Below are 22318 nucleotides of genomic sequence, written 5' to 3' on the forward strand. Positions count from 1 at the left end.
AAACATTTAACACAAAATCATATTATTTAGAAAGCAATATACTACCAAATAGTAAAGTATTTTTCACTAAAAATACTTTTAAAATGATGTCTGAGTTATTGTTTTTCATGACATGGTTTATTCTGCAAGTAGGTATAATTCTGGTAATCAAAAATAAACTAAAACAGAAAATATTTAGTCTAATTTAATGGATGACAGCAAGACAGAAATAGTCATAAAGTAAAACTATGTATTCTGCTATGATTTGCCAGTATCAGCTTTTCAGTGCTAATATTTTGGATTAAATTAGGAAGTTTTTGAAATCTAGAAATTTGACTCAAGTAAGAAAGAATTACTCAAGAGTAAAAAAGTATTTGGTAAAACGTTTACTCAACTACTGAGTAACTCATCAGTTACATTATCAATCATTTAACATTTAAAAATTACACCAAATATTAAGGTTAAGTAGAAATTTTGGTATTTTAAGGACCAAAATGACAATAATTCATATAAGTAACAAAAATAACAAAATCAGGCAAAAGAAAAATGTTTCCAAATCAGTTTCTTTAAATAAAAAATATGAAACTTTAACAAAAACTACAGGCGGGTGTCTGTGTCTGGTGAATTTTTGGTTAAAATGTTCATTCAGTGGGAAGAAAACACAAGTAAGAGTAGAAATACTTTATAATAAAATTACAGAAGTAAAAGTAAAAAGTTCAGCATAGTAAAAATACTCCTAAAAGTAAATTTTTTTCAAAGAAGTAGATGTAAGTGAGTAAATGTAACTAGTTACTGCCCAGCTCTGATTACTCTGTCCCTGCTTCTGAGCCGTCTGGGTCCAATCTGTGGATCAGCGGAGCCAGTCTCCGGAGCCAGCCATAATGGAGCCGGGCTCCCCGGCCCTGGCGCTTGATCCGCATCTCCCAGATAAGGTTACAAAAGAGAATAGTGTTTTCATTTAGGATTTGTGTAAACTGTCAAGGCGGCCTATCTCCGCGTTTCTTTTTGTCTGAATTTTGGTTCCGACTAAAAAGTTTTCTTCTGTCAGACTGAAGAGGTCACATAAACTTCACATAAACACAGACGGATGATAAAAATAAGGGCGTTGTTTGATGTGAGATGCATTTACACAAACTGTGACTCTGTGGGAAAAGTAGCAAAGGAACTTGTGGGTTGCCAGGCAACACACTTAACCCCAAATTCTAGGCTGCGTTCACACTGCAGCCTGAAGTGACCCAAGTCCAATTTTTATTTGTCATTTTTGCCGTAATGCGACCCGTATCTTATCGTTTCATGACAGTTTGAACAACACCTGTCGGATATTTTTTCGAATGTGATGCAGGACAGGTATCCAGTCTTTTCAAATGTGACCTGAATCCTATCGGCCAGGTCCTGAATGTCACTGATACGCGACAAACGTCACTATTCTGCATCCTGATGCGCTAAACCAGGAAGAAAAACAACAACCATGGCGGACAATAATGAGGATGAAGTTGTTACTGTACTGGTTCCGGTCGGACAACAACTTCAAAATCGTAAGCTATGCTTCACCTTTAGCATCTATGTTTACTTCACTGAGTTCTTCTTCTTCTTCTTCTTCTTCTTCCTTTTTTTGGCGGTTGGAAAAACACTGAGCTCGTTCTTGTGTTATTGCGCCCTCTACTGCGCATGCGGGCCACTTTCAGGTTGTTTGCAGTTCACGTAACTTTTCAGCCAGATACAGGAGCTTGTTTTACTCAATAAAAGTAAAAGATGGAAAAGTACTGGTTCCACTAGCAGATTATTTCATTTGCAACATGGGAAAAATGTCTTCCACATGAAATAATCTGGCAGTGGAAATAAATCAAAAGGTGCTTCTGCAAAGTTTCGGTTGTTTTTTTACCCCCTAAATCAGGGATGTAAAACTCATTTTGATTTCTAGCCACAAGAGCCAGAATGTATTGATGAAACCCATTAATACACTTTTAAATTATTAATAAATAACTGTCTGAGTTTGAAAAATACTTATTCAAATTAAATAATATTGAACATTTTTCCACATTGATCATTCAGCCAGGATTTTGTGATTTTTTTTTTTTTGCAATTAAAATTGCAGATTTGTTGGTGCTAATTTCAAAATATTTACAGTAAATTTTATGATTCTTGCCCGTATGCAAGACGGTAACTTTGACTTTTGACATCGGTCATGGAATATAACTTGACATCGAGTAAGGCTAAGGAAGCAGTGTAGTAGATCTAAGACATACTGCCACCTACAGGTAGGAGTTAGTCATTTAAACCCAATGTTTTTGAACATTTTTGCAGAAAATGTGTAATTAGTGCAAAAAAAGTGATTGATTTTGGATTAATTTCCATGAAAAGAGGAGGGATTTGGTTGCTGTAATTTGGCAGCAAATAGATAAAAAAACTGCTTTTATTTGATTGAAAAAATAATATTTAATTTCACAACTGTTATCTTTATGGCTCTGGTGTATATGGGGCAAATTTAAAGCAATGGTGGGCCTGATTCAGCCCCTGGCCTTGAGTTTAGTTTAATTGTACAGTAAATATTTTACATTAGAAGTACAAAAAGTTTGTAATTTCTAAAAATATCTAAAGTTTTTGTTTTCAAAGCCTGAAATTCAAACAGTTTATCAAGCCGGTATATGTCTTGACGTAAGGGTGTTTCGTCAGAAAATGGGGTCAAGATGAATGATTTAAGAGAAACTAAACCACAACAAAAGCGTCCGTTTCCAAACATGCACAGGGAGAGTGAAGAAAGACAAAAGCGTAGCTGGTAACCAGGCATGAGGGCAGTTCAAACAGACTGAACAAAAGGAAGCTGCCACTGCAGATCTAGATCCTTTGGTAGTTTGGGTTGAGACAAAGCTGTGTTGAGAGGAAGAGAAAGCTATCTGCTGCGCACATCTCAGGGCCACACGGGCGCCCAGGAGAAACAACGGAGCAGGTTAAGGATGCATGCTTCTCTGCAGAGATGCTGCAGATACTGAAGGTCTGGAGATTACATAAGCAGAAGGCAACAGTCTCCCTGCGCTGGCGACATGGGCACAAAAGGCACAACAATGGGAGATCTGATGGGCAGAGGGATTAGGAGCTGGATCTGGAAGGCGCCAGGCCAGTATATCAGAAACGCAGAAACTCACAGGGACACAACAAAGCAGTCAATCATAATCGTGCACCGCGAGCATTGTCTTCAGAGTGGCTGACTGGCATGCAGGATGGCGTCATGGGGGATAAGGAAGAGGAGAGGAAATCTTTTGTTCTGTCATCAAACTTTGCAGACTTTTAGTCCAGAGTAAAAACAGATCCTCAGTGGGAAACCAGACCGAGCAGAGGTTTGGTTGGCACACTGTAAAACATTTGAAGGTGGTTTAAGTTGAAAATGAAAGTCCACCTGCTGCCTTGAACATACAACTAAAGTCAGCAAGAAAATTGTTTTGGTTTTAACTCAGAAATGTAAGTTTATGAAGTTGATTTAATAACAAGAGACAAGTTGTCTAAACTTTGTTTTTTAAGTTCATTAATCTTGAATTGTGAGTTTTAACTTAATGGTGCAATTTAAATCAAATAATTATTTCACAATATGCAAGAAAGAAACTGTCCTCACCTAGTTAAAGAGCCACATTTCTCTATTATTTTACTCACAATATCAAGTTAAAATAACAACTTATTTTACTTTAGAATAATTTAAATTCTTGTTTCAAATTGCATGAACAAAATTTCTGATTTCATAATGAATTTTATTAAACCATGCTCAAAAACATTCAGTGTGAACAGGACATTAGCCTCAAGCTTTGCGTTAAAATAAACATTTATTTAAAATAAAACATGAGAGTCAGATCAATGTGACGCACTTCCATCTCAGGATACAAAAACCTGCCGCTAAGCATTCTGGGAAATAACTCCCACTCGTCTTTTTCTTCTTTCAGTTTTTTAAGTGCTAACCTAAAAACTCTAGTTTATTAAACAATTAATAAAAAGTTAACACAACTTACTACTGTGAGTTTATCCTTCACAAACTCACACATTTAGGTTCAAAATCTAAAACTTGATCAATTTATTTGCCGTAAAGAGTAGAAGACAGTAGACACAACTAAATGCGGCTCAAATGTTTTGCAGTGTAGGAACATGTGCTGTGATGCGTTTGTTGTCATGTTTTAACCTCAGATATCAGGATTAAAGTCATATTTTTACATTTTACATGTTAGCGCCACGTACTTGTCAGGTCTTGTTCAAGCTGCCTCAGATCTCGGCTGAGGTCATCAAATTTGACCTGAGCCGCCATGAAGACGTCCTGAGGCTCAGGGAGAGGAAACATGGACTTTTCTGTTCCCGCGTTCTGAGGGAACACAAACAAAACATTAGCTTTCAATGTCCCTGCTCGGTTAATAATAATAAATAGCATTTAGCTTAGTAAATTGTTACTTTTAAGTCTCCACCTGGTCTCTGTCAATCGTCATTTCAAAAAGCTTGAAACTTATTTAGTTTTGCCATTTTTGACCATTTTCCATAGAAAACACACAAACACAAATGCTTAATTTAAAGCAACCTGTACAAATAACTAGAAAAATAGTTTAATTTCCAATACCTTGTCCACGTTGTGAAGGTAGAACGATACTACGTAGTCCACCAGGCTGATCCGGTTGTCCTGAGAGGAAATGTTGGAGCCACATCAGAAATATAAAATATAATATAGAACATTTGTTCTTTATCAGATGACATACCTAATTTAAAGATACAAGTATCTTAGTGTAATCTGAGCTATTATGTCTAAATATCTTTTTTGTAGCCGACTATTGTCAATCAGTCTACCTTATTGTTTGTGATTTAATATGAAATATTCTGTGTTTATATAGATATACTGCAATTATGTTTGTTGTTCTGTAAACATAATTAGCCATGCATGTAATCTTTTTTATTGCACACATATAATATAATTGAATCCAGAAGGCTTTGTTGAAAAATGTAATAAATATGTAACAACTGAATTGATTTACAGTTTCGTAAAACAAACTATTATGTTTTGTTCTCAAGAGATTCCAAATAAAGTTAAAATTGTTGGTTTATATATAATAATATTCAAAAGACCTCAAAAGTTGTTTTTTTTAGGTCTTCTAATACCACCAGCATTAGAAGTTTCCAGACCGTTTTGCTGCACTGTTCACTGTAAAACATGTGAAATGAGTAAAAGCATGCAGGAAAAGAGTCCTTGTTCATCTGCAGATATCGGCGCTCACCCTGCTTTTGACGTCTTTCAGTTTTGGGAGGATTTCCAGACCAAATCCGTCGGCCTGGCCTCTGATCCTGCTGCCTCCGTTCATGTGGTTTCCCAGCGCCAGCACCAGTCCCATCACCTCCCTGACACTGCTGCTCTCCAGCAGAACCTGTAAACCAGATGCACTCATTTGACTGGGAGCTGATGTTTACTGAAGTTCTCCGTTAAGGCTTTTTTCTGATGCCCACCTTGCAGACACATGAGACGGAGCTCAGCTTGCGTTTGATTGAGGAAATCCCATCGGTGAAGGTCGACTGGAAGATCATGCAGCAAGCTCTCCCAGGAAAGTCTGGAATCTGAGACAGTTCATACAGGAACCTGGAGAACATTCATAGAAATTATCTTCTGATACATTTCATGTCAGCATAGTATGGGGAAAGTTTTTCTGCCATAATCCGAGAGCACAGAGTTTCAGTCTGAAAGCAGGACTTCATGTCTTTCTTCTCAAAACTTGTAATGCCCACACTCAAAACTTCTGCTCTCTCTCAAATATTCACTCTCAATAGTAACCTGCAGCACTATTGATTGTGCTGCAGGTTGCTACAATCAGTAGTAGCCACACAGGCACACCCACTAGAAGGAAACAAATGCATCCAGTACAACACTTGGATTCTATTGGCTGAGAGGTTGCCAGGCGACAATACTTTTCTGTTCCAAGTGCAAGCGAGCAGAGATGAGGAAAAAGGTTTGAGAGAGCACAGTGAATATTTCAAAGAGAGCAGACGTTTTGAGTACAAGTATTAAAAATTTTGAGAACAAAGACATGAAGTCCTGCTTTCAAACTGAAAATGTGCTCTTGGATTATGTCATAGTTGATTTTGACCACAAAACGAGTGCACATAAAAACTGACTGCTCAGGTTTGTCCAGCAGTTTAACATCATCTTCCTCAGACGATTCGTAGTGTTTCCTGATCTTCTCCAACTCATCTGGTTGAGCTCTCTATCAGCAAAATCACATTTTAAAACAAAACTCTGAATATTTGCTTAAGATTCAGAAAGCTTTGTGTGTAGTACAAACATTTTCATAAAGGGCTTCGATGGCGTCCAGGTCCACCACAGAATGATCCACAGTCAGAACAGCTGAAAGAATGAAAAATATATTTTAGATGCACAATAAGCAGGTCATGAAATCCACATTAACCTTTAAAAGTATTTGTTACCGTCAGCTTATTGACACAGTTTGGTGGGAAAACTTCACGTATTTTCTCCTACTACTCTCCAATATTGTTTTTCCTTTGTTTTTTCTTTCATACGTATTTAAAGCATATTTGCTTTTATTTCCTATAGAAAAGATTTGGTAGTTAATACTTGCTAAATTAATTCAGAAAATAAATAACACAGTGGATAAAATCATAACTACTCCTATGAAGCCCAAATTTATTCATACCTTAGGATTGTTTAGATTTAAAGTTGCATTTTATTTTATCTTTTTAATCTGTCTGGACTGTTCCAAGCTGCTAATATTACGGATCAGAAAAAAAAAATCAAAACATTTTGGCAAAATTAAAAGATAAATTGTCAAAATGTCAATTTAAACATCAACAATTATGAGATTTTTAGATTTATTATTGAGAAGGGTATGGATACTTTTGACAAACCAGCTTTCAATAAAATGTAAATAAAGGTAGAGTATTCATCTTTTCTACATTTATACTTCTTTAGCATCGTTTTAACATTCTCAGAGATGCCTCTCTTATTTCCAATAAAAAACTAACTTTTTGGTTGAACAAAAATTGTTTTTAATCTATTCCTGCTAACGATATGAATAATCTTTACTATAATCTCCATATAATGCAAACAGTATTTAATTGTAGTATTAATTCACATCTACATCATATTCAATGCCTTCAGATTTAAGGTATCTTTTGAAAATAACTTTTAAGCCCACGTTGCAGAATAAAAATAGTTTTTCTTATTCTTCTGATGTAATATTCTAATTTTAAATGTGACGTTTTCTTTATCTAAAAGAGGAAAAATCATCATAATTAACAAAAATAAAGGCTTTCAAACCTCCAAATCTACATGATTCCAGTTTATAAAACTGGTGTTTAAATGAGTAAAATCCACCAACCTTGCTGAATATCTTTCATTTCCAAATGGAGGCTGGATATGAGGATGCCCACAGCCTGAGAGCGTTTGCTGTCCAGCAGCTTAATGATCTGAAAACAAACGGTTACCATGACAACCTGGCCATCAGAAACCATCAATGAGGCGTTAGTAACGAATACAGATCATGTTACAGCGTTTCCTTCTACTTGTCAGTATCATATTTTGCTATTTTGAATCATGAATTTAGTTTTAATTATGTGTTGGTGAAAATCAATGTTAAATGAAAAATTATTCCAGTTAACAAATTATAATTATTAAAACCTAAAACCACGAGGATTTTAACTAACTTTTGTTGGTAAGAACTGAAACGTTCAGAAATTGGTTCCCAAAAGTATTGGTATTGTCTCCCTCTAGTGGAGAAACAGTATATTTTCAGTAAGTTTCTGGAAGCTGAGTGTTTTATGTTTGAAGGAAGCTTCATACCTTTTTGGCTTTGGCTTTCCTCTCATAGGCCTGAGACAGCGGCTTCCTTTTCTCCATCGTTGTTGTTTTAGCAAAGAGATCCTCAAACTCATTGGCATTTATGTGTGGTTCCTCTAACATGTTCCACAGCGAGTAGTTACTAAAGGACGGAAAAGTAAATCAGTCATATTAACTTAAGAAGTTAGTTTCCAATATGCCCCATGTATTAGCCTTTTGGAATATTATTTGACTCAACCTGAAAACATTCTTGAATGTCGTTATTTATTAGAGAAAAACTGCAACATGCCAAAGCTACATTATTATTAATCCTGTTTTAATATATTGTTTTTAACACTTTAACTTTTTTGTGTAAACTCTTAGAAATGATGCTTATTCTATTCTATTTTGTGGTGCACATTTATTTTGGTTGTTTTATATTTTTTAAATATGTTTACATATAATTTATTGTGTTTTTTTCCCCCAAACATGAATTAATTATATTTTGTTTGCATTTTGGCCTGTTAATCTGTCTGCAAGCTTTTCTGAGGTTGAGATGGGAGCAATAGTGGCGAAGCGGAACCTATATTTGGCGGGCGTTGCTTCCGGGTTCGCTTTAGGACGAACTTCCTATTTGCTTCAGACGCCAAGGGCAGCGCTTCGGCCGTCATTACTGAATCCTGTTTTAATATTCTTCAGGTCAGTAAACTGTGAAAATAGCCAAAACTACTCTGTAAGATATTTACCTCTTATTTGATCAGCAGGTAGCATTGTGTTTCGGTTTCTGTGCATCTTTCTGCTAATAGCTGAAAGTTTTATCAGGTGAGGTTTAGATTAGCACCATGCTAACCTACACCTGGGAAGTCTTGCGGGTCTAGCTGATTGAAAGACCGTGATGTCTTACTAATTTCGGGTTTTATGAGTTTTATTTTGCGTTTGTTTGAATAACTTTAAGTGAATGTTGCTTGGTGACTCATAAGGTAGCTCAGAGCCTGAGTGTGGTTGACGTTGAAGGAAGAGAAACTATTCTTTATTTATGAAGTGTGAGAATTCTGACGTTAAAGTTGGAACAATTTTATTTTTGGGTCTTATTTTATTTTTTATCATTATTAACTTAAAATCAGTTTATTTGATAAACTGATAAAAATAAATATTGAATATTCAAAATAAACTTCCAATCAATTTAGTTTTAAGTGCTCAAACCTACTTGTCTTCTTGGATCTGGATTCTGGTCCAGTAAAGCGGCTTCATGGCTCGGGAAGGTTCCACTGCTGGTTTCCTTGGAGGTTTTTCTGCAATGACGCCCCCTGCTGGTGGAGGAGGTGGCGGGTGAGCGACACCTGGTGGTGGAGGAGGTGGCGGGTGAGCGACACCTGGTGGTGGTGGAGGTGGCGGGTGAGCGACACCTGGTGATGGTGGAGGCGGAGGAGGCGGCGGTGGAGGAGGAGACAAACTGTCTTGTTTCTGAGAACTAGAGGGATGACTCTGAGGTAACGTTGAAACCACAGAAGAAGACGAAACTTCTCCTGTGGAAACCATGTCTGGATTTTTGGAGGCTCCCATTGACTGCCGAAGATTCAAGCAGGTTGTCATGGTAACGTCACCATCTTGAGGACTCGTGATGAGGTTTTCTCGGTCAGTCTGGATGCTGACATTGCGGAAGCATTTGTCTAACAAGCTGTCGGTTGTGGAAACGGCAACATCTTTGAGCCCCTCTGGATGCTGGCTCCAAACATGTGAGACTTTAGCTTGTAGCTCCTCAAGCATCAACTCCAGGCGAGCAACATTGTCTCTGTTTTCGTCCCTCAGTTTGCAGAGCTGATGCTCATAATCCTCCTGATATAATGTTCGTAAAAGAAGAAAATAGCATGGTCACTCACTTTGGCAATCAAACTTTTTTTTTCTTGGACCAAGAGCAGAAAACTGAAGACGGTTGTGGAATGAAAAACTTTGTTGAGCTGAGTCCCAAACTACTATGTAATTAATTATTATTTTAAAAATCTTTTTAAAGAAATTTTCTTTGAATTTTTTGGAGAAAAAGTCTTAATGAGAATAAGAGCGATGATAGCAGAAATTAGAAAAGCTGTCGGAAGGGAGAATTGTGTTGCAAAAAGCTGCAATAAGTATTTCTAAAAAATAAAACAAAAAAATACTTTATCATGGATGTTATGTTCTCAACTTATTTTCAAATAGTTTTTATTTGTTATCTGTGCTAGCCACATACTAAAGTAAAAAAAAAAGCTTAAATGTAGTCATTAATGCTGTTTTAACATTCATAGACATATTGATTTTATGCTGTTTTTAATATTCCTTTGGGCATTAAACCAATCTGTCCTATTAGAAAGGGTTTTATTGATTTGAACATATTTTTACAACATATTGTATTGTAGATCAAATACATGTAGTAAATCTTCCAAAAAAATCTGAAAATTTTGATTGATCTACAATACAATATGTATTGTATCTCAGGAATCTCAGAAATATTCTAGAAAAAATGTGGACATTTTTCTGAGTTTCAAAAGTAGAAATTTTTCAACTTTTCAAAGTCAGAAATTTTCTTGTTTTTTTGTTTTGTAGAAAATTTCTGAGAATTTTTTTTGTCAGAAATGTACTTTTTCTTTTTCTCTATCTGCAAAAGCCTAAAAACTGTCATAGACTTTGGACCTTTTATAAATTGGAAATGTTTATTTTCTAATGAGTCTTGAGATTCTATTTGTTGCAATTATGTGCAATCTGAAACTAAGAATTGAGAATTTTTAGAAAATCTTAAAAATGTAGAAATCTAATACTGACCTGTAGCTTCTCCTGCTCCTGTTTGCATTCTCTTTTCAGCTGCAGGAGAGCGGCCTGATGCTCTAACAGGAAATAGAACAGCATGCAATAACAAAATACAGCTTTAGCTTCCCAGAAATAAAACTAAACAAGACCTCTCAAAATGTCAACATTTCTCTGGAGCCAACGAAATAATTGGGAAAAACCATAACAATCAAACATCTATATGTGACCAGATGATTGCTGCAGAAGCCTAAAGATCCAAGAAGACAACTTTCTCGCGAAAAGGCAAAAAGATGGCCGCTCACTTGTATCTTGAGCAAACAGTTTAAGCAAACATTCATCTGATAACAGATGACTAGAATTACTGAAAGGTAAATTAAAAAGTGTGTTTACTGTCGTCTTTCTGTTTGCAGAGATGTGGGTGTGTACAGTGAAGCTCAGTTTCACCACTGCTCAGACATTTTATAAATTCCCTCAAGTCATGAAAAATATTAAACTAATGATGCAGTAATATACTTCTTTCAACACCTTAGATTATCTTTGATTCATTATAACAATAATGTACTGGAGAAAATCTTGCTTAATGAAGGAAAATTTAAACGTTTAGTTTTTTATGCCTATAAAATACAACAAATTAAATTTTAACAGTGACAAGTGAAAATCCAAGACTTTTTTGCAAGGCCTCCTACTCTAATAAGATTTAATAGCAAACATATTTTTACCTGATAATTCGGCAGACTCGGTTCGATTGGGAACCAAAATTGCAACATTTGTTAGATTTTCATTTGCTTTGGTTCGTTTCACACTGAAAAACCTGCCCCACCTACCCGTCGCCTGTGGGGGCGCTGCAGCAAGAACTACTGAAGGAATCGACACAAAACCTCTGAAGAAGGCCATGAAATGCAAACAAAAATGGAGCGGCGTCTGATTTTAGTGGATGTAGAATTTCTCCACTGGTATACATTACTAGTTTGGATATCGCATTTTAGCCGCTAACGCTAGCGATGCTCCGGTAGGCGCCATTACTGTGAGTCATTGAGTCACATCCACAAAACCGTACTGTTCCAGTGCTCTTATTTCTTACCTGATTTGCAATAAAAATCAAAGTGTTTGTACTATTCTGGAAATATTTGCGATATTTGAGCTTATTTATGACGGTAAATGTGACTTTTTACTTTGTATAGATCATGGAATATGATCTGACATCAATTAAAGCTGAGGCAGCTGTTTAGCACAAGTAAGAAAGTTCTTGACAACTTTTGAGAAAAATCTGCAATAAACTTCCTATTATGTATTAACGCAAAGAAAGGCAGGGAATTTCCACGATAATTCTCAAGAAACTGGACGGATTGATATAATTTGGCAGTAAACAAATAAAAACTGCATTGATTTAATTGATAACATGATATTCAAACACATTAAGTGTTTAGTCTAGAATCTAGAGGGCCACATAAAAAGCTACGGCGGGCTGGATTTGGCCCACGGGCCTTGAGTTTGACACCTGTTCTGATTAAAACGGATTAAACAGGGCTGGACTGAATGGACCCTAAAATAGGCAAAAACATCACCGTTAAAAATTGATCAGTACCTGCTTCTGTATACTTCAGGCCAACCTTTTCTTCCTTGAAAGGTGGCCACACGGCTTGCAGGCGACCAGGAGTTTTTTCCTCTCCTTCTCCTGCTGTGGGCGTCTCCGACTGTAAGTTAACCACAGAGTTATTTTGACTCTTAAAATACCGTCTCTGCTTCCTGTAGCCATAATCAGAAGCTATGCAAAGTTTTTAAGCATGCATTTATCATTCTAAAAGGATTTTGCATGAGTTTCTGCCAAGAGTTTCTGCATGAAACATAAACGATGCTTTCTTACTTTTTCATCACATGCATCGTTCTTCTCTAGTGTTTTTTTGGAGGTTCTCTCAAAAATTGTTCTCAGCACATCTTTATCGTTTCTCATCTTTTTCCTCACTGCGTCCAGGTCGATCCTCTCTGTCGAGTCTTTCTTCAGAGGTTTTGGTGTGAAAAAGGCCTTGAAGGCATCAAAAGCAGCTTCCGCGCTCGACAGAGGTCTGGTTGGCTCGACTGGTTTTGTATCTTCTTCTACTTCAGGTTCTGGACGTTCTTCATTTCCATCCAACTGGGTTCTGATTTCATCTTGATGTGGTTCAGTCACCAAATCTTCATCTTCTTTATCCCCAGGAGTTATCTGGTCCAGAAATCCGTTCTGGGTCTTTGTGTCGCTCTGTTTTTCTGTGGAAACTGGACTTTTTGCAAACGGAGGACTCTGTTTGATTTGAGCGGATGTGCCGTTCTCAGCCCCACCGATTCCCTTCCTCAAGACCCGCAGGCCGCTGAACAGAGCCGGGAGCGTGACCTTTTTGTCTGTTGGGCATCCTGGAGAGAAAGTAGCTCTAGTCAGAGTTGATCCAATCGGAGGATTAACAGTTTGTTTATTAATATAAAGTGGAACGTCATTTGGGCTGGAAAGGAGACGTGCAGATGCATCTTCTTCATATTCCGAATATTTCCTCTTCTCTTTACCTTCAGTATCCTCCAACTCTTGTTCCTGTCCTTCAACAGCGCAAGTCAAACGCTTCACAATTATCACAGGATGTTTGGTTTCCACCGCAGAATGCACGAGTGGGAAACAGTCTTCCTGAAAATGTACACCATTATTTTCAGTCTCTTTTACGTCATCCTGCTTATCGTTTTGGGGACATTTTGGGGAAGTAGCTTCATTTATTCCGAATTTGTCCAGTAACAGATCAACTTCCTTGCAGCTATTAACTTTGTCTTCAACTGCTGAGTTAATCTGATGGTTATTCGGCGTCCAACTCTCTGTATCTGAAGCAATTTCAGAGATTTCAACCCAAGCTTTCAGTTCCTCTAGGCTGCACTGTTTGCTTGTTTGGTTTTCTGTAAAAGACGCATCGCTTTGCAGAGATTTTGTGAAATAGCATCCAGAGCCATTAAACGGGTTAGAAGCGTCTTCAGACTTTATTTTGCCGTTAACGTTTGTCAGCATGTCTTCATTTTCTGCCTCCATTGGGCTACTTAAAGTTCTTGGCTTTTCCATTTGATTCAATCTGAGATTTCAGAGAGGATTTTTAGTCATTTGTTAAATTATTTCATTGTTTCCAGCAACTTTAAAGGATCGTTAGCAAGGAAACTTCACTTTCCTGTTTCAGTCTTTTCCTCCAGTTTGGCGAAAGTGAACCAATGAATCCTTTCCACAAGTTGCTCCTACAAGTGGGAGCAGCTCTCAGTGATTCAGATGAGCCGCAGAAATCCACAGAAGGAATGGAAAATTTCCCAACTCCTTTTCCATGGCGCTGCTGGTTGGAGTGACTCAGCTCTGCCACATGCCGTTAAAATCCCATCCGAGTCCCGGTTTCAGCCTCTGATCCCTGGCCGGTTTCCTCCTCATTGCTGGTTGTTTACCTCCTGGTCGCCGTCCTGCAGACCGGAGCGCAGACAGATGGCGTCTCCAGCTGAGCCCGTCTCTTACGACACCCTGACATCCTAAAGGGAGTCACGCAGAGCAGATGGAGCAGCGCCACACCCACAGCAGAGGGAGGGCAAACAAGACGGCCAGGGATCCCTTGTTAAACATTTGGTAGGTAAATGCAATGCCAACTGGAGCTGGCTGGCTGTGCAGTGGTCCAATGAAAAGTTTTAAAATTAATTAATTACATCTTGCATTCTGAACCAAACTGAATATCTAACTTTCACTTCACTTGAATATTAAAGAAATGCTAACATTTAATGAGGTTTTGCACAAAAAAGTCAAGAAAAGTAGAAAAATAATTCAAATAAAGCTGCAAATAATCATAATTATTGTGATTTAAAATGCCAAACAAAACAAAAAACATCTTAAACAGTAACCAGATACATAGTGTAAAATATACAATATATAAATAAATTTCTTAAATGATCTTGTATTACACTCAAGTTATTCTGATTAAAAATATATATAAAATGGTTACAAATGAAACAAAATTAAAACAAATGCATTTTTAAATAAATCTAAAAAATGAATTGCCTTAATATGAAAACAATTCCCAAATAATTACAAAAATAATTGGAGATTTATTTTTAAATTCTCAGAAATCAATTAAGTGATAGGAGGGAAAAATGTTTTTAAAGTGCCAAAATGTTACACAAGGAGCCAAAAGATTCCCACTTTCTACTCCACTGAAATAATCATTAATAAACAGTTTTATTAATATAAAAACATCAAAATGCAAATGTAAACGTCTTGTTTTCTTATCTAGCTTTTGTTTGAGTTGCTCTTCCATTTCAGGCTCCACCTTTGTTTGCCAGCAGGTTAGAGGCAGAGGAGTGATAACAGGACTTTATTACAATGTTTACGTTTCTCTACATGGGAGCAGCTTTAATGAGCTGCACTTTAGATCTCTAATCTAATGGAGCTAAACTTTGATGTTTATGTAAATTCATGAAAGAATGCATGAATATGATCCTCCATTTTATCCAGCATAAGAAAAGTAGTGATGTGCTGCAGCAAAAAAACTTTATATGAAACTTTAGTGCTGTAGTTAATATAAGATGACAACTTTTTTCTTTATTTTGCAACAATCAGTTTAATTTACCACAATTGCATGAAAATGAACAGATTAAAAAGAAGATATAAAGGTAATACAACACATTTTTATTGAAAATTTTAAAATTGGCATTATCATCAACAAAGTAACTTCAAGTAATGACTTTTTCTAGTTATTTCTTTAAATTTAATTTTGAAATATAAATATTGTCTTCTAAAAGTTGGTGGTAATAAGAAAAATAAAAAAAAGTTGGATAAATAAAGAAAGCCAGGGTTTCCCCCAGTGTATTATAAGCCTGGCGGGCCACCAGGCTTTACTTGTGCCCCCACCAGGCTTAGCATCGCTTATTTATCTAAGATTTTTTAAAAAATGTTTGCATTTTTAAGACTTTATAGTTGGTGTCAAGGTATTAATCTTCCAGTTCTTTCAGTAACACAAGTGATATTTTCAAATTTCCTGTCAACTTAAAAAAAAAATTAACTCAAAAAAACAACAGGTCTCTGGATGAATGACTGCCTTAGAGCCCAGCCACTGGGATTTCCAGGTTTTCTGGGGGAAACCTTGAAAGCTGTTTAAGTAATGTTCATAATTTAAATCCAACATCTTGTTTCGAAATCTGTTATTGTGGAACTTAAAAAGGGATTGCTTCACAAGCAGAAGTCGGATTCATTCGGTCTGTAAATGAGATCCATCCTCATTGTGCAACAGGCCTGCGGCTCACTGAGGAATCTGCTCAGTTTTTCCTCTGGGGGTCAAATGAGGTCATGAGCAAACACAAACGGCATCCTATGATATGAACTGTAGACATTTATTATTTAGTTTTCTGTTTCATTCTGACAGTACATCATAAATCAGTGCAGTACAAATCCTACTAAATGTATTCGGCTCATGTTTCTACATTTTTAGTGCATCAGGAGCTTCATGTCAGAAAATATAAACATGTTTTTATACAGATACAGCTCTGGAAAAAATTGAGACCATTTAAAATGATCAGTTTCTCTTATTTTACTTTTTATAGTTAAATGATTGATTAAAGTGAACATTGTTCTTTTATTCTATGAACTACTGACAACATGTCTCTGAAATTACAAGCAAAGATTTTGTATTTGCAGAAAATGAGAAATGGTCAAAATAACAAAAAAGATGCAGAGCTTCCAGACTTCAAATACTGCAAAGAAAACAAGTTAATCTTCATTTAGGAACAAAAATACTAATGTTTTAGCTCAGGAAGAGTTCAGGAATCAACATTTGGTGGAAAAACCAGGATGTTTTCAACGGGGTTCACTGCAGTGGGCTCCTAATTGCATATGTTTGTTTTCCAGTTCATCAGACAGTGAAAAATTAGAGAATTTTGTGGTGCAAATATGTAATGTAAAGGAATATTTTTCATCAAATCCTGAGACTAATGCAACAAAGAGGTTCGTTTGTTGGCTCAATAGATGTAGGGTGAATTTAGACGGCATTTTGGTTCAAGGTATTTAAGAATTTTTGTACAAAATGTCCACATTTTGAACTTGCAACTTATTTAAATATTTTCTCCTTCCTAATAAAGCATTGTGAGAACCAGAACATTTATTTTTTTGAAGTGATAAGTTTTATTTGACTCACCGTCAGATGGGAGAGTTCATCATCAGGAGCAGTGATGCGCAGGAAGTCGACATGTTTTGGTCGTGATGGATGAAAGAGAGACCTGCAGCGGGACAGGGACTCCTCCACTTCCTGCTGCCAGATCTCCTCCTGCCTCTGCAGGGCTTCATCTGCAGACAACAACATGTAATCCATCTTATACACGTCATCATTTCAGAGATTTTTCATTAGCTATTTTATTTTTCAGGGAAAAAAGGCACAAATATTGCACAATATTATTTTGAAACTCCAAACTCTGATAGAGGTACTCTTGTTGAATAGTACTTTGCTTTCTGTGTTTTTACCAAACCCCAAAATTTTAGGTTAGTCAATGTTGATTTTAGGATTGTAAATTGCAACCAGCTGTGTTTCCATTTGCCATATAATTGTACAATTTGATACTTTCAAAATAAATTTGCTTAATGAAAGAAGAAACCAATTTGTTTTAAAAATATAGTTTTGGTGCTAGGATGAGGTGTGCTTTATGGCCATGTGGAAATGGGTTTATTTCGCAAAACTGCAATAAAATTACTTTTTAAATTAAATTATCAAAAACTGGATGTCGCCTCTGGCGCAAGCCACGAAGAAGAAGGCAGGAAATGGCAGGCGTATATTGCCGCTGCATGTTTTTTAATGATTTATTGCGTTAAGAATGTTATTCGCGTGTTTTTTAATTGTGTTTCTTATTTAATATAAAGACCGCAATTGTGAAATTGTGTTTTTTCAACATTGGCACAATATTTGCGCACATTTGTAATGGAAACGCAGCTACGATAAGTAAAAAGACGTTTCTTTCTTTAAACTGTACTGTTACTGTGGGCAAAAATCGTAACTATAGTGAAATAAGATTAGGAGTAGGTTACATTTATTCCACTACATAAGAGCTCACTGATGAATTTTCATTACGGATGTCCTTCACCTCATGTGAGCATGCAATTAACTTTACCCGGAACCATCAAAGTGATGCTCGAACCCATTTATCCCCAAAATAAAACCTAAGCCAAAACGTTCAATCACTCCTGAGGCATAAAACAACTTTCTTTTTGCCTGATCCAGGTCAAATCCAAACCTACACGAGTTTTCATATCACGATTTAAGAGGTAATTCAACACGCACTTTAATAGGGATGTCAAACAGTAAGGGGTGATTATTCTCAGACTGCTACACATCCCCGGTAAGAGCATTCAGCGACCCAGAGGAGACTGCAGCAGATAGCCAGGCTTCAGTCTGAGCTTTAAAGGCAGCGTGTTTTAAATCGATGTGTAAATCTGACAGTCAGGGCTCAGCATGGTGCTGCTCTTTCCTCTGATGTTCACTCAACTGATCAACCATTAAAAGTCAGTCACGTTGTTCCCTCCGCGCTGTACCACCAGGGAAGACTTTTTAAATATTTGGTTCCCTCTATGCTTCTTTACTGTACTCTATTCAGGATGAGTAATGTGGGAATCATTACAATGTGACTGAAAAATAAAGACTTCATTCTCGTTTCATTTAGGTCAAAAATCCTGCCCACCGTAGTTTTTTACGTAAACGTCTGCACACTTAAGAGGAACAGTGAAGAGTCCTTGTGCGCAAATATTATTTTATCTATCAGATCTAAGCAGTTTTAAAACTATATACTGGCAATTTACATCAATCAGTTCATCCAATTTTTCGTGGAAATTCACCAAAAATCAACAGATCCGCGCATTTTTCGCACTAATTCATAATTGTGAGTTTATTGCTAATTTTCCCACATAAAATGTCATAAAGTTAGCTTCGGTTAAGCTAACCGAGTTAGCATCACTTAACGATGCTAACTCGTTAAGTGATGCTAACCGTATGCTAACTCGGTTAGTTAACCGAGTTAGCTTATGTTAGCATAGGTTGGTTTAACCGAGCAGTGAAACTAACCTATAATTTAACTCGGTTAAATTATTCTAATTTAACCGAGTTAGCATTGTGTATGCTAACTCCCACCTGCAGGTGGCACTGTTTCTTCTGCTACACTGTTTCATCATCTTACTTGAATTTAATTTAAAACGTTAATCTATGATTTGACCAACAATGTACAAAACTTTACATTTACTTCATTAATTTAACTCTTTTTCTTTCTAAATTAGCTCCCGTAAATCTGCGATTTTGATTGCAACAAATAAAAAAGTGATATTCTAGATTGATTATCAATAAATATTTAAGAGAACTTATCAAATGCAGAAACAACTAATTTGTGAATATTTTAACAATTTGTTCATGGGTTCTTTTAACACATTCTGGCACAAGCGGATATGTGCAACATTTAAAAATAAGATGCATAATTATGCTAAACATGAGTTGAAAGCTTTTGACTTCTAAAATTGCAAAGCAACATTAAACCTAACTTTTTTGTGTTTAAAATTTTAATTAAAAATGTTATATTTTGATATATTTAATGAAGTAAATGTAAAGTTTTGTACAATGTTGGTCAAACCATAGATTAACGTTTTAAATTAATATTAATTAATCTTAAAGGTAAATTTTTCATGGAGCTGTTCATTTGTAAAGTATTGGAGGCATTTTTACCAGAAGATAGCAGATAATCTTCCTTCAGCTGCAGAGTTGACCACACTAGCTTCTCATCATTTTTCGCTCCTCCTGGGTTTGTGGCGTCCCTTTTGCAGCAACTACCCAAAGCATCCAGTGAGCGTTTTTCTGACTTGATCCAAACTTTCTTCTTCTCAGATTCTTGCCAGTCTGCCATGTCGGTCAGGCTTAATGTGAGAGGAGAAGACAGGAGGGGGGACAAAGTTCCTGAGCTGCTGGATGCAGAGGGGATTGGAGAGACGCCCTCTCTTCCCGGTAGACTGTGCGACGTTACCGGAAAGGTTAAGTGATGAGAATGTGACGTTGGATTCATCTCAGTCGGATCTTCTGGTTTTCCTAAAACTTTAGATACTCTGTTCTGATCTTCCAGCCATCTTGTAACCTGTTGCAAAGCGTCTAAAGATGCCAAATTGCTGCCATCTTCCTCCTCGCTTGTTTCTCTGATCCAGTCTGAGCTGGTAAGACTGACGCGGCGCAGAATCCCCTCCACCTCCCTGATCTTTCCCATCACTCTCTCTGCCGCGACTACAACTTCAGTTTCCTCTCTCTCGTGTTTCTGGTCTGCAGTTTTACTGCTGGGACTTAACATCTCGTTATCGTATTCGGAAAGCTCGGTGTCAGAGTCGGCCTGGTTTGCAGAGAAGACCTCCCATCTCTGGGAACGTCCAGGAGAAGCAGCTGGCAGCTTCACTCTCCAAACCGGCTTCATCAGCTCAGAGGAAGAAGTCCTTATGTGCTCCATTTCCCCTTCTGCTGCTCTTCGTCTTCTTTCTGTTGCTTCATGATCAACTGTTTGGCATTTTCTCCATCTTGCTTGGCCTGGCATCGCTCTGAAGTTATACGTCGACGCCTCTTCTGCTGTCTGCCTTCTTTTAAAGGGAATTTGGATTCCATGTGATATTTGTAAGGCATCCCAGCTCTCTGTGTAGTAATTTGGCTTCAGTTTTGTTGCTTGTTGGTTGCCCATCCTCATAAAGGCCTGGCACTCGGGGCAGGAGTTTACCCCGTAGTCCTCCAACGATTCATCTAAGGCATCTAGGGTTTCTCTGAAGTCTGCGAGGCTGAATTTATCTGCCTGATTGTGCTTTACTGGTTCAGCTGAACCCTCCTCTTCACGCTGAGAGGTTGGCATTTGTTGGGTGCATGAATGAGCATCAGAGACTGTAGATGAACTCTGACAGATCTTCTCTTTTAGAAGTTTGTAAAAGCTTAAGGAAGAATATGTGCTCTCCATGCTGGTGTTTGTAGGTGACGATTGTTAGACCTGAAATAAGAAATAAGACTTATGTTTTTGCACTTTTTTAGCTGTCAATTTAGTTTCTTTTTACTGCAAAAAAAAAGCAAAATCTTACCAAATATTTTTGGTCTAGTTTCAAGTGCAAATATCTTAGGCTGCGTTCACACTGCAGCCTGAAGTGACCCAATTCAGATTTATTTTGTTTTAATGTGACCTGGATCTGATCTGTTCATGACAGTCTGAACAACAGAAGATTTATTTTGAATGTGACCCAAGACACTTGGATATCCCATACTATCTGATCTTGTCGCATTCATCCGACCTGAAAGTCATCGATACTCGGCAAACGTCACTATTCTGCGTCCTGATACGCGGAAACGGGAAGAAAACAACCATGGCGGACGATAGTGAGGATTAGGTTGTTAATATGCTGACTTCGTTGGATAACAACTTTAAAATTGTACGCTATGCTCCACCGTTAGCTTTCGTGTTTACTTCTGCAAACACTGAGCACTGCTTCTTCTTCTTTATGGCGGTTGGAAAAACACTCTCTATGTGTGACGTTATTGCGCCCTCTACTGCGCATGCGGGTCACTTTCAGTTCGATTGCAATTTACACTGAATTGCAATTCAGTGTGTGATGTGAACACACGTCACTTGTGTTCACATCACACAAGAGATGTGGAATGTGAACAACCAAAAAGAAAACAAGAACAAATCAGATTAAACAAAAACTCGGAATTGGGTCACTTCAGGTTGCAATGTGAACGTGTAGTTCACTTGAAATAAAAAAACAAAACTACCTTAAAAGTAACCTTGTAGCCAGTTTGTCTTAATTAAATGAGTTCTTTATATTGATGAACTAGTGCATCTGCAGATTAATGCTCTTACAAGACATTTTCCTCATGTTTTAAGTTAATTTATCTGCCGATAGAACTAGTATTTTTTCATCAATAATAAGGAATTATTGACTTTAAACAAGTGTGTACATCTTGCTGAACAGTTTATTTTCAGTTAGTTTGTCTTATTCCAAGATATTTGCACTAGAAACTAGACCAAACCAAAGATATCTGGTAAGATTTTGTTTTTGCAATGCAAGAGTAAAAAGTTGCAAGGCTCCCAGTCTTGGTTGTCCAGGTTCTTATTAAATCAAACTGCACAATACCAGTGTAGTTACCCTGAATCACCAGTTTACAAAGAAGCTTCTCCATAACTCATTTACAAAATTATTTAAATAATAACCTTTGGACTTACCTTCAGCCAAATAGCATCCCTACTTGCAGAAGCAGGTCACTCCTTTGTTGTACCTGCTGTGATGCTCAGGTGACCGAGGACGTGTGCCCACCTTCTGTTGGGAAGCTTTCGGCCAATCACCAACTCAGGATGTAAACTCAAACATCTCCCATTGGTTCGTCTCCCAAAGCTCACTAGAAGCTAATCTCCCCAAAGGGGAGAAAAGAAACAGACGGAGGGGATTTGCTCTAATTAGTGTAATCTTTTGGACTTGAATCAGTGCCTTAGTAATAAGTCGGTCAATGTCTATTCCACCAGAAGCCATAAAATTAATCTTACAGAAATATTCTTTTTTTAGGAGCAAACTTTGAGAAAAGAATGTCGGCTAACGTTTTGGCTGTAAGTCACATCTGTTTGGCTGAAGTTCACTGACCATTGGCTCTATTAAGGTCAGCTGTGCACCATGCTGTGCTGCACGGAAAGCTAATCTGACCACAGACCAGCTGCCTCAGCGCGATCGCTGTCATTTAAACCAAACAAACAACTGTTCATGTGTCCTAATGC

The 22318-nt window shown here is 37.1% G+C and overlaps 1 protein-coding gene and 1 long non-coding RNA gene across 3 annotated transcripts; one reads left to right on the top strand and one right to left on the bottom strand.

Moving 5' to 3' along the window:
- Window positions 1-4125: 4125 nt before the first annotated feature.
- Window positions 4126-22318, bottom strand: LOC106960724 (formin-like). Of its 2 annotated transcripts, XM_015053978.1 has the most exons (14): window positions 21776-22318; window positions 19264-20548; window positions 16705-16853; window positions 12126-12234; window positions 10556-10617; window positions 8970-9598; window positions 7787-7925; window positions 7326-7413; window positions 6273-6334; window positions 6106-6194; window positions 5443-5572; window positions 5217-5363; window positions 4568-4627; window positions 4126-4318 (listed from the first exon to the last, which is right to left on the bottom strand). In XM_015053978.1, the coding sequence occupies exons 2-14, from the start codon at window positions 20516-20518 to the stop codon at window positions 4184-4186; spliced, it is 3054 nt and encodes a 1017-aa protein (XP_014909464.1). In that variant the 5' UTR covers window positions 20519-20548; window positions 21776-22318; the 3' UTR covers window positions 4126-4183. The 2 variants fall into 2 exon arrangements, with proteins under 2 accessions (XP_014909464.1, XP_014909471.1); XM_015053985.1 differs by lacking the exons at window positions 16705-16853; window positions 19264-20548; window positions 21776-22318 and adding an exon at window positions 12405-14465 and having other exon boundaries at window positions 4127-4318.
- Window positions 11419-12821, top strand: LOC106960755 (uncharacterized). Its single transcript, XR_001427636.1, has 4 exons — window positions 11419-11564; window positions 12145-12236; window positions 12513-12643; window positions 12734-12821. It is a non-coding gene; the product is annotated as an uncharacterized LOC106960755 (long non-coding RNA).

Source organism: Poecilia latipinna, unplaced genomic scaffold (assembly GCF_001443285.1).
Source record: "Poecilia latipinna isolate Pla-1442-1.1 unplaced genomic scaffold, P_latipinna-1.0 Scaffold55, whole genome shotgun sequence".
Taxonomy (NCBI): domain Eukaryota; kingdom Metazoa; phylum Chordata; class Actinopteri; order Cyprinodontiformes; family Poeciliidae; genus Poecilia; species Poecilia latipinna.